Source organism: Culex quinquefasciatus, chromosome 2 (assembly GCF_015732765.1).
Source record: "Culex quinquefasciatus strain JHB chromosome 2, VPISU_Cqui_1.0_pri_paternal, whole genome shotgun sequence".
Classification (NCBI taxonomy): Eukaryota; Metazoa; Arthropoda; class Insecta; order Diptera; family Culicidae; genus Culex; species Culex quinquefasciatus.
The window spans coordinates 206728218-206743548 of NC_051862.1; the positions used below are offsets into that span (position 1 = coordinate 206728218).

Genomic DNA, 15331 nt, shown 5'->3' on the forward strand with positions numbered 1-15331 from the left:
TTGGGTCCTAATATGAAGCTTAGATTGCTGATATTATTGTTTACAGCTATAAAGCTTATTATTCTGAGTACAATGACCCTTCGTACGACCACAAAGAGTTTAAAATTGATTTTTAAATCAATTGGGTTCTAAAATGAAGCTTAGATTGCTGATATAATTGTTTACAGCGATAAAGCTTATTTTTCTGAGTACAATGACACTTTGTACGACCACAAAGAGTTTAAAATGGATTTTTAAATCAATTTTGAAAAATTAACCTCGTGGTCCTTCTTGACAGAAAAGCTCCTTCTTGACAGCTCGTTCCAAGGGGACCATAGTTGATCCATCGAAAAAATGTTTTCTTGTCAACTTTTTTTTTTGCATTAAAATGAAAAAAAGTGATCAGAAATGGTTTTTAATTGTGTTTTTTACCGTTGCACATAAAAATTTACATAGGGCTTTAGTACCCAATTTTGAAAAATTAACCTCGCGGTCCTTCTTGACAGAAAAGCTCCTACTTGACAGCTCGTTCCAAGGGAACCATAGTTAATCCATTGAAAAAATGTTGTCTTGTCAAAATTTATTTTTGCATTAAAATGAAAAAAAGTGATCAGAAATGGTTTTTAATGGTGTTTTTTACCGTTGTACATAAAAATTTACATAGGGCTTTAGTACCCAATTAAAAATCATCGAATAACATGGCAAAACAATACGTTTGAGCATTGAGCCTGTGCTCGAAAATCTTCAAATGTTGCATCCCTGGCCCAGTGAAAAAAATATAATTTAACTCAAAAATGACGAACTCCTCGTCACAGTGTCCTGATGCAAACAATAGAGCTTTATGACGTTTCGCGTACGCACACTAGCGCACCATTTCATTTTGCTGGCTGACAAAATTTAACCTCACTTTATTTTCATGTACGTACACGCAACACATACGTACGTAGATTACTCTATGATCGAGCTGTAGCTGTCACAGCCCTGCGAAGTATGTTGGCTGACATATCGGGCAGTCAATCAAATAAACCAGCTAGAAGTCGCTTGACAAAAAAAAATTGCTAGAAAGAGATAGGAAACCTGATGCAAACAAACGTCCAGCTGTCATGTAAACATGCTTTGAATGTGTTGGTAAATTTCTAACTAGAAAGCCTTATAAGGCTTTCTAGTCAGAAATTTACCAACACATTCAAAGTATGTTTACATTACAGCTGGACGTTTGTTTGCATCAGGTTTCCTATCTCTTTCTAGCAATTTTTTTTTTGTCAAGCGACTTCTAGCTGGTTTATTTGACTGACTGCCCGATATGTCAGCCAACATACTTCGCAGGGCTGTGACAGCTACAGCTCGATCATTGTTTGCATCAGGACACTGTGACGAGGAGTTCGTCATTTTTGAGTTAAATTATATTTTTTTCACTGGGCCTAGAAAGCCTTATAGGGGACTTTAAAATTTCCTCTAAGTTGGGCTTTCGGATAACAGTAATTAAACGCACCAAATACAAAATTAAAACCCTTTATTCCACCAAAAAGCTCACTTATCGGCCGCACTAGCACTGTACCGCGCTCCCAACCGCTGCTTCCGGTACGCCGGACAGGTGTTCTGCTGGTGACGCGTGACGTCCGATGGCGATCTCAGTATTCGCAGACAACCGTCGCACTGCAGTACGTTCTTAACCTTTTGTTGCGCTGGTGATATCGGCTCGAACCTACGATGGCAATAGTAGTCCATGTGGCGTGACAGAAGCGTTTGTTGAGTGAACATCACACCACACCTGCACAACAGCGTTTCGTGCTTCTTTTCCGGCCTGGGGCGATGTGGCTTCATTTTGCCGGGGGCTTTGGGAACGACACGTTTTGCGAAGGGATGGCTGCTTGGCGTGTGTGGTTTAACTTTTGCTGCGATTTGCGGTGCCTCAACTTTGACTAGTTCACCTATCTCGATGTATTGCTCCGTTTCCGGAGCGGGTTCTGGCTTGGTTGATTGAGGAGGTACCGTTTTGATACCGGAGTGTTTGTCTTTGTTCTGATGTTGCATTATAGATATGGGATTTGTGGCCACGAAGTGACAAGATGCGCAGCTCAGCCAGGGTTCCTCTTGCGTTGGATCGAACGATTTTAAAGCGTGGTAAAAGCCATGACAATCATGTGATGTAGCAATATGTTGGAGAATGTAGTTCTTCAACAAGCTTTGAAAAGCGCAAGTTCCGCAAACGTAGAAAATTTTAGATGCCTCGTCATAAGACGCCAACAACTCTTCAAGTTGTCCCAGTAGTGGATAACTTGTTTCAGTCAGAATATGAACCTCTGATTCAGTCAATTTGATCATAAATCGTTTTCCAGTTTTGACTACTTCCATGGCACGTTCTATTTTACCATCCAAGTCACAGGTGTTCTCATTATCGCACTCCATTACGTGATCCTCTTCGACTGCCTCAACCGGCACTCCTGTGCACCGTTCGACTCGATGTTCGGCATATTTTACTGTGTTTTCACAAACCATCTTACATTTGTCACACTTCAGCTTTGTCCACTGAATGTTCAGCGTTTCGGAGTGGTTTTTCATAGCAGCAACCGACGCAAATCCGACGCAACAGATAGGACAACTTGTGCTGACCAGTTCGGTTTTTTGTTGCGCAGTGTTGGCTGCACGTTCGACGCGGTGCAATTTCGTCGAGTGTAATACCAAATCGCGCATACTGGTTGCCGTCACGATACAGCAAGGCACGCAACATTGGAACGGCTTTTGGTCCGTGGTTTCAACTTGAGGGGTAGCCGGGGCGCTAGTTTGACGACACTGTTTCCGGAAGTTGAATGCCGTTTCCAGGTTCATTAGACACTCGGAACATATTTGCTCTCCGTTGGAGACCTAGAGGTGAGTAGCAAATACATGGGAATCATTTACACAAGCTTAAATTTTGTAGACTTTTGCAGAAAAAAATCTCAAATTTGACCAATTCGCTACGAAATTGGCCGATAAATGGCATTGGCTTAAAATTATTGGGGGCCTTACCAATGACCAAAGAAGCCATTTTGTGTCACTGGTTCAAATACGAAAGTCTAAATACAAGCACGGGATTGAAACTCGTCTGAAAAACCTGTATCATTTTCTCATTTGAAACAGTGGCGCCACGTGGTGGTAGCTGCCCTGTTTATTACACTGTGAAATTATCCATGGCCAATCCAAGGAACCAGAAGGTGACAACAGAAATGTCCGTCCAAAAGGGGTGCTGCAAAAAAACTTATTATTTTTAACAAATTTTCGAACAAATCAGCAACGAATTACAAGTTTGACAGTTGAACTTCACTTAAATGTTGGTTTTGTTATTTGTTTTGCAAAACCGCATATTTTTAACGAAAATGCCAAAAATATTCGTAATCACCTTTTGCCTCTTGGTGGCGCTTTGTGTTAGTATGTGTGTGGTCGATGTTTGCGGACGTGCACGCAGAACACAGAACAGTGAGAAATAGCGAAAATGCCTCACTTCCTTCTGCTACAAGTCGCCATATTGAAATTGCTTGAAGATTCATACCCGTGATACAAGGCACTTGTTCGGTAACTGGGCTGAGAACGCAATGCTGCTTGGTAACTGGGCTTATAGAAAAAAAACTAGGGAAACATTGATGCATTATATTTTCTAAAATCAAAAATATTTCGGACAATTCCTTTTCAATTTCCGATGAATATGACATAAAATTTTATGAAAACGTGAATTTTCGATTTTCTTTGGTTTTGTTATTTTTGCGTTTTTTCTGCTTCTGTTATCGAGCGCTAGTTGAAGCGGTACACGCTCTTAGGAAGAAACCGGTTAAAACAATGAAATGCATGGGCAGCCGTATAAAGTATTTACAAACGCAAAAATAATTTCGAAAAATTTTAATTGCCTTATTTTTAATTCTTTAATCAAATCTAAATATTAAAAGGACGGAACTCGGGACGGAATTTGCTTTTTGCAAGAAATAAAGTTAACTAGAGGGAAAAGTCTGACAAATATCACAACAGTTGTCCGGCAGAAAAAAAAAACACAAATTTTTAAATTGAGAAACTCATAATAATAAAACGAGAAATGATGAAATCTAGGGTGAAATTAAAAACAAACCCGGAAAATAAAAAAAAGACTAAAATTCCAAAATTTAAAAAATCAAAATCCAAAAATTTAAGAATTAAGAGTATAAGAATTCGGGACTTAAGATTTCTTTTAAATTTTGAAATTTAAGCATTCTAAAATTAAGGACACAAGACTTCGAGGAATAAAAAGTGTGTTAATAAATAAAGCAGATTATTTTTGTTTTTTTAATTTAAAATTATTTTTTTTGAGTTTTAGAATTTTAAAATTTTTGAGTTTTAGAATTTTTAAATTTTAGAACATTTGGAAATGGAAGTCTGACCCAAATTTTATTTTGACTACCGTCAACTGATTCGGGAAAACAGTCTGAATAGGGACAGCAGCTTTTAAAGCATTTTGAATTTCTAATCGAAATCAATTAAAAATATCATAATATAGTACAAAAACATGGCTAAAACAGCTGTCCCAATTCGCCCCAGATGTACAGAGCAGATTCGCTTATTCGAATGGAACTACAAAATCGCTAGTTGGAACGACTGACAGCTGTCAAAAGCTTGAAACCACGTGTTCGGAAATTGTCGAAAATGGTGTTGAAACGTCAACATCAGTTTGACAACTGATGTGACGGTTGAGTGCTATTTAATTCGAATGGGTTCGAATTAGCGAGCTTTCGAATTTGCGGAAATTCGAGTTCACGAATCCACTCTCCACTTCACGAATCGAATTCGCAATCGAAAAGTACTTTACAGAAATTTTGATTAACTGCTCCGTTTTAGAGATTTTTCAATGCCAATAACTAAGCATATTATTTGTTTCTGAATTAGGCTTTTGTGAAATTTTACTGATCTTTTTGATAAAATTTCAAATGGGTCATATAAATGTCTAGTTTTTTTATCATTTGTTTGGTAGTGTTTGTACGATTTTTGTATAAAAAGCCAGTTCGTCACTGTTTAGTTTTACTTAGTATAACCAACGGAATACAATCTAAAATGTGTCAAACGAAAAAGTGCCAAACGACCGGGGTTCAAGTGAAACAGTTCACTTTACTATTAAAAAAAATCAAAAAAGATCTGTAAAAAAGCTTTCTTTATTTCTAAAATTAAAAATGCATGATTTTTCCATGAGTCAACGATAAAAAATATCAAAAAAAACTAAACAAAAGATTGAATTTTAGTAGTTTCCCTTCACCGTGCACAACAAACTCACCTCAACTTGGGCGCAGTAACTCAACATCAACGAAATCGACAATCCGCTCTCATCCGACAGGGTAGCGACGTCAATGGTCCGCGCTTCGTCGTCCCGTTGACAAACCCGACAGGAAGTGACCATTTCAAAGTCCGGAAGTACACCAAAACCTTTAATCTTCCACAAGCCCCAAAAATCAAAACAAATTTGCTTGTCAGAGGTGCACGTTCAATTGGATCTGGGTACAATTTGGGTGTTTTTCATGCAGAATCCACCTCCGACAGGTGTCAAACTGCCTTCCGAGTTCGACCCTGCTGCGTTCACACGCTCAAACGTCAAATTTTTCGACAGCGACGCGGCGGCTTTCGGTTTTTCGCGAGTGGAATCTGTGCGCGTTAAAATGTCCGTTCCGCCGGTGCAGCCGTTTCCGGCGATGGTTCCGTTCAGTGTGCCGCCGCCGACGGCCATGGCCGCGATGCCGGTTAGCGAGTGGACCGAGCACAAGGCGCCGGACGGCCGGATGTACTACTACAACAGCAAGACGAAGCAAAGTCTGTGGGAGAAACCGGACGAGTTGAAGTCTCCGGCGGAGAAGCTGTTGGCGGCTTGCCCGTGGAAGGAGTACAAGTCGGACCAGGGCAAGGTGTACTACCACAACGTGAACACGAAGGAGTCGCAGTGGGTGGCGCCGTTGGAGTACTCCGAGCTGAAGGACAAGGTCGAGGCGGAACGGTTGGCGGCGGAAGCGGCCAAGGCAGCGGCGGTCAAAACGTTGGGCGCGGTGGCTGCGGGGCTGCCGTTGATGATTCCACCGGTGGTGCTTCCGGTGGTTTCGCCGGCGATTGGGGGCGATTCGCTCGGGTCGTTTTCGGGCGTGATGCCGGGTTCGGCGGAGAACAGCTCGTCGGCGCTGGATCAGGCGATGGCGGCGACGTTGGCAGCGATTGAGGTTCCTGAAGAGCCGGCACCGTCGAAGGGTGCGGTCGAGGAGGTGCCTCCTGTTGAGGAGGAGCCGGTCATTGAGTTCAAAGACAAGAAGGAGGCGATTGAAGCATTTAAAGAGTTTCTCAAGGAGAAGAACATCCCGTCGAGTGCGAGTTGGGAGCAGTGCGTCAAGATATGCCAGAAGGACCCCAAGTTTAACGTATTTAAGAAGCTCCAGGAGAAGAAGCAAGCATTCAACGCTTACAAAACCCAGAAGCAAAAGGACGAAAAGGAGGAACAACGGTTGAAGGTCAAACGCTGCAAGGAAGATCTGGAAAAGTTCCTCATGACCTCCGAAAAGATGAACTCGACCATGAAGTTCTACCGCTGCGACGAACTGTTCGCCAGTCTGGACGTGTGGAAGTCCGTCCCGGAGCAGGACCGCCGAGACATCTACGAGGATTGCATCTTCAACCTGCAAAAACGCGAAAAGGAAGAATCGCGCCTCCTTAAAAAACGCAACATGCGCGTCCTCGGTGAACTGCTCGAGGCCATGACCACCGTCTCGTACCAAACGACCTGGTCCGAGGCCCAAGTCATGCTTCTCGAAAACGTCTCCTTCAAAAGCGATGTCAACCTGCTCGGCATGGACAAGGAGGACGCCCTGATCGTCTTCGAAGAGCACATCCGCGCCCTCGAACGCGAAGAAGACGAAGAAAAGGAGCGCGAGAAGAAGCGCACCAAGCGTCAACAGCGCAAAAACCGCGACCAGTTTCTCGCCCTCCTCGACGGCCTCCACGAGGAAGGAAAACTAACATCCATGTCCCTTTGGGTCGAACTCTACCCCATCATCTCCGCCGATCTGCGCTTCTCCGCCATGCTCGGCCAAATCGGCTCCACCCCGCTCGACCTGTTCAAATTTTACGTCGAAAACCTGAAAGCTCGCTTCCACGACGAAAAGAAGGTCATCAAGGAGATACTCCGCGAGAAGGAATTCTTCGTCCAATCCACCACGACCTTTGAAGATTTCGCGACCGTCGTGTGCGAGGACAAACGCTCCGCCACCCTGGACGCCGGCAACGTCAAACTGACCTACAATTCCCTGCTGGAGAAGGCGGAAGCAGCCGAGAAGGAACGGCTCAAGGAGGAAACGCGCCGTATTCGTAAGCTCGAAAGTGAACTCAAAAGTATCTGGATTGAGGCAGGGTTGTCGGCGGTGGACAGTTGGGAGACGGCCCAGAAGTTGGTGGCCGACCTGGAGGTGTACGATCTGTACGAGCAGGAGGACAAGGTCGAGCGGTTGTGGGAGGAGTTTATTAAGGAGGCGGAGGATTCGTGCAGTCATCACCATTCGCGGTCCAAGAAGAAGAAGAACCGGAAGCACAAGAAGAAGTCGCGGTCGTCGTCCAAGTCGGTGAGTTGATAGTTTTCTTTTTAACAATGTCTCCCACCACCTGAAGAAATCCTCCAAAAAATTTAAACTTGTAAAGTCATAAATTCTATATTTTCAAATGTTTAGTTCTTATATTTAAAAATTCTTGAATTCAAATACTTCACAAAGAATTTAAAATTCATTAGTTACAAATTTCTAAAAATAACACTCCAAAATTAAAATCTAAAATTGGAACCTGGCATTTCAAATCTCACCAATTTTAAACATTCAAAATCGTTATCTTCAATACCTCTAAAAGTCTTGAAAAATATATAATATCTAAAACTGGAATAAAAATTAAAAAAAAAATGATGAAATTTACATATACTCAAATTCTGGAATTCTAAAATTTTATAAATTCTAAATTATAAAAAAAAAAAAAAAAAAAAAATATTGCAGGCCAAGTGCGAATGATGCTGATGATACCTCTTCAGTTGACGCTCAGGCGAGGAACATCCTGGAAGGAGCGTCACTGACTACGTCCCTAGTCCTGTTAGATCATACTTGATCAAGACAGTATAGCTCTGGTTCCTTGCAAGTGTCCTATTTTCTTACCTCCACGTTGGCTTGGTTTTCATGATGACCTAGCTGGTGGCCTGTGGAAACGGATCGTAAACCTTTGACCACCGCGGGTCAGAATCGAGACGGCTAAAAGAAAGGGGCGCGACAATGTGGGAAAGGGAAGTAATTTGTGATTGTAGACGGTATTGTTTTGATTCGCAGTATGTTGAGTCAACTGCTGTGGATGTACCTGAAACATCGCACAACGGGGTTTCTCTTCTCTTCATTCTCAGCTACCACCTATCTTCTGTTTATTTTGTTTCACTGATTTTCTAACGCGGCTTCTGTTTACTATCCTCCATTTGATTTCGATTTTACTCATTTGATTCTCTTATTTCTCAACGCTTTTTCACTCTATTTTACCAATTGATGCTGCTGTAACATACTTTCTGCTTTCCTTAATTTGGCAGCGATGTCAATTTTGTTATCATCTGCCTTTTCTTTATTTATCTATTTGAATAATTTTTCATTTGCCCTATAAATTGCCCTCAATACAATCTAAGCTTGTTTGTTATCTCTATTTATTAATTATTGTTAATTTCTTTATCTACTTCATAAATTACTATCTTTCTTTTACTATTGATTCTTCAAATAGTATATTTCTTTCACTGTCCATTGTTTTCAATCTTCACCCTTTTCTTCAAACAAATGAGGTTCGAGCCCTTACTCAATTTTTGGAGTGATCAAAGAATTAACACAAATATTACTATTGTACTTTTGAAAAACTTTTATAAAATGCTTAGGACCAAAAGTTGTAACAAAACACCGCGACAAAAGAAATAGCAACATAAAAACACGACTCAACACTAGGAAAGATTTCAGGAGAAAACAAAACACAGTAAAATAACAACTAGTTTTTGAATTCAAACTAAAAATAAAACAGTTTTTGCTTTAATGAAAGTTGATAGGCACACTATAAATGGTTAGGCGCTTATACTTACATCAAACCCTACGTAATGTACCACCCCCGGCCGAGTTAAAATGCGTAACCGGAAAAGAAGGTGTGCATGCCTGGCACGAACACTCAAAGCGTGTTCTAGCGTGCTGCTCGTACTGACTCAGAGCAAGGGTGAGATGTAGGTGTAAGGGCAGTGCGTGTTCGTCGGGAACCTGGTGCATAAGATCGGTCAAGGCCCGTTCTTACACTGAAAATTGCGAATTGCGAATTGCGAATTATAAAAAAAAAATATTCTGAAATTATAACGTTTGCTAAAAGCTAAAAACAAAAAAAAATCTCAAATTCTTAAACTTTCTATTTCTTAAAATCATTAGTTTCTTAGTTCAAAATACATAACACAATTCTAAAATTTGAATTTTTCAATTTCTAAAATTAAAACAAATAAAATTCTTAGTTAATCAAGTAATTTGAAAAATCTAAAATTGAATTGTTGAAGAATTTAAATTGATATCAATTTAAAATTCAAAACATAAACTTTAACATTTTGACAAAGAACTTTTAAAATTTAGGGCTCTAAACTCAAAAGTATTGAATTACTTTTTAATTTATTTCTGGATTTTTTTTTTTAAATTTATAAATTAACATTTGTAAGCCGTCTGCCCGGTTGTTTATTAGTGTGAACATTCACTGACGTAAACATGTCTTCACATGTCCTAAATTCTAAAATATCATAAATTTAAAATTTAGGATTTCTAAAATTCTAAAAATATAATTGTTCAATTAAATGTTCAATAAAAAAAATATATTTTGAAGTATTTTTTTTAAATTTTAAAACAAGATTCTATATTTTTTATTCTTACAAAGATTTTGAACATTCTTAACTCCTAATTTCTTTAATTTAAAAATCCTGTAATGAAATAAAAAAGAAAATATGAGAATTCTTCAATTTTGAACATTAAAAATAATATTCAGAAAGTGAAAAAAACTAATATTTGAAATTCAAAATTCTATTTGAAAATCCAAACCTTTCAAATTCCAAAGCGCTTACATTTTATACTTCTATATTTTGAAATTCAAAAAATCTTTTTTTTTTGTTTAACCCTTCCAAAAATCTAATTTGCTAAATTCAAGAATTCTTCAATTATAAATGAAAAAATAAAACTAAAAATTTCAAGTTCTGACATTCTCAAATGCTGAAATCTTAAAACTCAACTTATTAAAATTCTAAGCTTCTAAACTCTTCATTTCTAAAAATTTCTGATTCTAAAATTAAAACATGTTCTTTTAATTTAATTCTTTTGATTCATTAATTCATTAATTCCGATTAAAAAAACATACAGTCGTCATCTGGAACTAAAAATTCTTAAACTCGAAATTTTTTAGTTTAATTCCATTTTTGTAATACAGTAATTGAAAGTAAATTCTAAGATTCCATTGTTTCAAAGATCAGAAGATCAAAGAAGGTTTCAAAAAACATAATTACATTTTTTTTAATTCTATGATTCTAAAATATTAAAATTTACTGAGCTTTTTAAATTCAAAAATCATAAGATTCCTAAATTTTAAAATTCAAAAATTACCTAATTTTGAAAATCTAGAGATCCTAACTTTAAAATCCTTGATTTCCAAATGTCAAAATAAAATACTCAAGATTCTTAGATTTTTGAAGCCTACAACTCAAGATTTAAAAGATTTTTAAACTAACAATTTCAAATGCTATAACTTTTTATTTTTTTTCAATCAATAAATTTAAAGATTTTTTAATCCTAAAATCCTAATTTCTTAAAAAATAAATTCTAAAATAAACATAAATTGAAAGTTGTAATTGTAATTGTAATTGTAATTTTATTTGGCAACGATATCCTGTTAGTCAGACTTTTTATCAGGGCAAGGAGGTGTACAAACCGGAAAGTTTTATTATTTTTAATTCAGATTTCTAAGTTACAAAAAAAAAAAGATTATAAATTAATGAATTGAATTAAACTTGTATTTAAAATTCTATAATTCTATGTGTTTTTTTAATTGTCTGCAATTTCAAATAGTAAAACTCGAAAATTAGGAATTAAATCCCATTTTTAAATTCATTTTTTTGATTCTGGATTCCATATTTTTGAAATTAAAGAGATCCTAATTTTAAATTTTTTAAATTTCTAACAATTTTGTTTTATTTTTGAAATTAAAAAAAATTCTTTCACTCAAAATTTCTAGAATTCATAAATTATAGTTTTCTAAGTTCTGAAGTAAAACTTAAAGACGTTTAATTTCAATTTATGATTTCCTAATTTCTAATGTTTTAAAATATAAAATTCTAAAATAATAACAAAAAAAATCACAGCTGACACAGCTAAAAAAATTAATGAATTATTATTTTTTATTTCTGGATTGCAAGTTTTTTGAAATTCTAAAACTCTAAAATTAAAAAAAAAAAAGATAAAAAATTGTAAAATTTTAATAAAAAAAAATTAAATCATATTTAAAAGTTATTTCTTTTATTTTGGTTTCCACAGCAAGTTTTTAATTCTTTAATTCCTAAATCAAGAAATTCTAAAATTCTAGGATTTCAAAATTCTAAAACTCTAAAATTCTAAAATTCTAATTCAAAAATTTTAAAATTCTAAAATTCTCAAATTCTCAAATTCTAAAATTCTAAAATTATAAAATTATAAAATTCTAAAACTCTAAATTTCTAAAATTCTAAAATTCTAAAATTCTAAAATTCTAAAATTCTAAAATTCTAAAATTCTAAAATTCTAAAATTCTAAAATTCTAAAATTCTAAAATTCTCAAATTCTCAAATTCTCAAATTCTCAAATTCTCAAATTCTAAAATTCTAAAATTCTCAAATTCTCAAATTCTAAAATTCTAAAATTCTAAAACTCTAAATTTCTAAAATTCTAAAATTCTAAAATTCTAAAATTCTAAAATTCTAAAATTCTAAAATTCTAAAATTCTAAAATTCTAAAATTCTAAAATTCTGAAATTCTAAAATTCTAAAATTCTAAAATTCTAAAATTCTAAAATTCTAAAATTCTAAAATTCTAAAATTCTAAAATTCTAAAATTCTAAAATTCTAAAATTCTAAAATTCTAAAATTCTAAAATTCTAAAATTCTAAAATTCTAAAATTCTAAAATTATAAAATTATAAAATTCTAAAATTCTAAAATTCTAAAATGTTTTATGTTTATTGTTTTAAAATATAAAATTCTAAAATAATAACAAAAAAAATCACAGCTGACACAGCTAAAAAAATTAATGAATTATTATTTTTTATTTCTGGATTGCAAGTTTTTTGAAATTCTAAAACTCTAAAATTAAAAAAAAAAAAGATAAAAAATTGTAAAATTTTAATAAAAAAAAATTAAATCATATTTAAAAGTTATTTCTTTTTATTTTGGTTTCCACACTGCAAGTTTTTTTAATTCTTTAATTCCTAAATCAAGAAATTCTAAAATTCTAGGATTTCAAAATTCTAAAACTCTAAAATTCTAAAATTCTAATTCAAAAATTTTAAAATTCTAAAATTCTCAAATTCTCAAATTCTAAAATTCTAAAATTATAAAATTATAAAATTCTAAAACTCTAAATTTCTAAAATTCTAAAATTCTAAAATTCTAAAATTCTAAAATTCTAAAATTCTAAAATTCTAAAATTCTAAAATTCTAAAATTCTAAAATTCTAAAATTCTAAAATTCTAAAATTCTAAAATTCTAAAATTCTAAAATTCTAAAATTCTAAAATTCTAAAATTCTCAAATTCTCAAATTCTCAAATTCTAAAATTCTAAAATTCTAAAATTCTCAAATTCTCAAATTCTAAAATTCTCAAATTCTCAAATTCTCAAATTCTCAAATTCTCAAATTCTCAAATTCTCAAATTCTAAAATTCTAAAACTCTAAATTTCTAAAATTCTAAAATTCTAAAATTCTAAAATTCTAAAATTCTAAAATTCTAAAATTCTAAAATTCTAAAATTCTAAAATTCTAAAATTCTAAAATTCTAAAATTCTAAAATTCTAAAATTCTAAAATTCTAAAATTCTAAAATTCTAAAATTCTAAAATTCTAAAATTCTAAAATTCTAAAATTCTAAAATTCTAAAATTCTAAAATTCTAAAATTCTAAAATTCTAAAATTATAAAATTATAAAATTCTAAAATTCTAAAATTCTAAAATTCTAAAATTCTAAAATTCTAAAATTCTAAAATTCTAAAATTCTAAAATTCTAAAATTCTAAAATTCTAAAATTCTAAAATTCTAAAATTCTAAAATTCTAAGATTCTAAAATTCTATAATTCTAAAATTCTAAAATTCTAAAAATTCTAAAATTCTAAATTTTTATATTACAATTCAAAAATTATAAATTTCTGAAATCCTGACATTCTAAAATTCTATAATTTTATATTTCTGTGGGTAAACTCCTAAATTACTAAAATTAATCAATATGTAAAATCCAAAATTTCTTGAATGTTATGATTCTGTGGCTTAAATTATAAATTCTTAAATTCTAAAATCTAAAAATTACCAAATATAATATTCCAAATTACAAATTTCAAAAATTCCTCAATTTTGAAATTCAAAAAGTCTTAATTTTGAAAAATCTCAAAACAAATAAAAAAAGATCTAAATTCTGAAAAGTTCGGTTAAAAATTAAAAAAAAAATATTTTCTCTTTTTTTTTTTTTTTTTAGGACTCCGACCAGTCCGAGCCCGAGTACGAAAAGCCCGCCAAGTCGTCGAAAAAGTCGCGCAAATCCCGCTCCCGGTCACGTTCCAAATCGGCCGGGGCCATGTCCCCTGGCGGTGGCGCCGAATCGGAACCGATGAGCGACGCCCCGAGTGAGCGGGGCGAGCGCAAGCGCAAAAAGAAGAAGAAGCACCGCAAGCACTCGTCGCGCTCGCCGTCCTTCGAGGAGGGTTCGCTTGCGGCGGCCGATTCGCGGAACGGCGCTGAACTCGCAGGGTCGCGGTCACCGTCGCCGGAGGTTGAGCGGAAGAAGGTGAGGACAATTTCGTGAAGATTTTGAAATTGTATCTAAATTTGTGTTCAATTTCAGAAAAAGAAAGACAAAAAGAAGAAGGACAAGCGACGTTCGCGGTCCGGAAGTCGCGGCAGTGGGCGATCCCCGAACGGGCACGGCAACGGTGGATCCCGTTCGCCGCGGGAAGATGACGGAGCGGCACTGTCGGAGTCGGAGCTGGAATCGCAACGGGCTGCCCTGTTGGCTCAGCTGAACGAGCAGATGATGGACGAATGACGACCTGGTGCCGGTGGCGGTGAGTTTTGGTGGGATGAGAAGACAAATTGTGCACGTAGAAGAAGGAATTAATGGCATTAGAAGAGTGAATGATGTAGCAGCAGCAGCACCAGCAGCAATTTTTACAAGTAATTGTATCTCTTAAAAGAAAAACAAACAATAGATGTGACCACTGTGTGTGACGCAATCAGCGTGTGCGAGTTTTTAGTTTGATAAGCCAACAATTGTGCGTTATTTATGTGTTTCAACTGATCCGAAATGTGTCCCTGTTTGACCAAACATTCTGCATTATTCTGCAGAATACTTTTCTTCAAACACATGATTTAGGTCACATTACATGCTTAGAGCAGAAACGGGGAAAAAGCCATAACAATAATCATTTAATTTCCTGGCAAAAAAAAACTCACAAATCCAGACATTTAAAATAAAATATGTAAATATTTAAAACTTTAAAAACTCAAAAAAAAAGAAACATAAAAATTTGAAAATAAAATTCTGATTTTGAGATTCTGATATTTAAAACCTAAATGTTCTACTATTTTGAAATTTTTAAATGATGAAAAATTAAAATTTCGGCAATTAAAAAAAAAACGAATATTCAAAAGTAGAGGTGGGCAAAACCGCTCTTTTTTAGGAGCCGCTCATTTTCGTTCGCTCACTAAAAAGAGCCGCTCTTTTGAACGGCTCTTTCGCTCTTTTTCAAAAAAAATATAAAAAGGTTATTTTTAAGAATTGTGTGATTTTGCAAACTCTTTTCTAAATTCTGATTTAATCGATGAAGTCTATAAACAGTGAAGTTAAATCAGGCAAAAGATTTTTTTCATTATCTCTCAGCTATTTAGTAGATTTTTGGTAATATTTTACAAGCTATGCAATTTTAAATGCTAAAATTTGGGTTCGGCTAATACTTTAATGTACGTTCAGTTATATAAAGAAAAGCTTTTTCATTTTGTTTAAAAAAACATTTACTTTTGGAATTTCAAAGAAAAGTAGACTGTAGGAAACTGAAAATAAGTTTGAAAACTTTAAAGTGGTGT

At 34.6% G+C, this 15331-nt stretch overlaps 2 protein-coding genes across 2 annotated transcripts; one reads left to right on the forward strand and one right to left on the reverse strand.

Moving 5' to 3' along the window:
* Positions 1 to 1475: 1475 nt before the first annotated feature.
* On the reverse strand, positions 1476 to 5464 carry LOC119766974. The gene is made up of 2 exons (XM_038253789.1): positions 5249 to 5464; positions 1476 to 2844 (listed from the first exon to the last, which is right to left on the reverse strand). The coding sequence occupies exons 1-2, from the start codon at positions 5369 to 5371 to the stop codon at positions 1510 to 1512; spliced, it is 1458 nt and encodes a 485-aa protein (XP_038109717.1). The 5' UTR covers positions 5372 to 5464; the 3' UTR covers positions 1476 to 1509.
* Positions 5465 to 5542: 78 nt separating this feature from the next.
* LOC6049729 (pre-mRNA-processing factor 40 homolog A) lies at positions 5543 to 14515 on the forward strand. The gene is made up of 3 exons (XM_038253788.1): positions 5543 to 7565; positions 13728 to 14036; positions 14094 to 14515. Exons 1-3 carry the CDS (start codon positions 5628 to 5630, stop codon positions 14292 to 14294), a joined length of 2448 nt encoding a protein of 815 aa, XP_038109716.1. The 5' UTR covers positions 5543 to 5627; the 3' UTR covers positions 14295 to 14515.
* Positions 14516 to 15331: the final 816 nt, after the last annotated feature.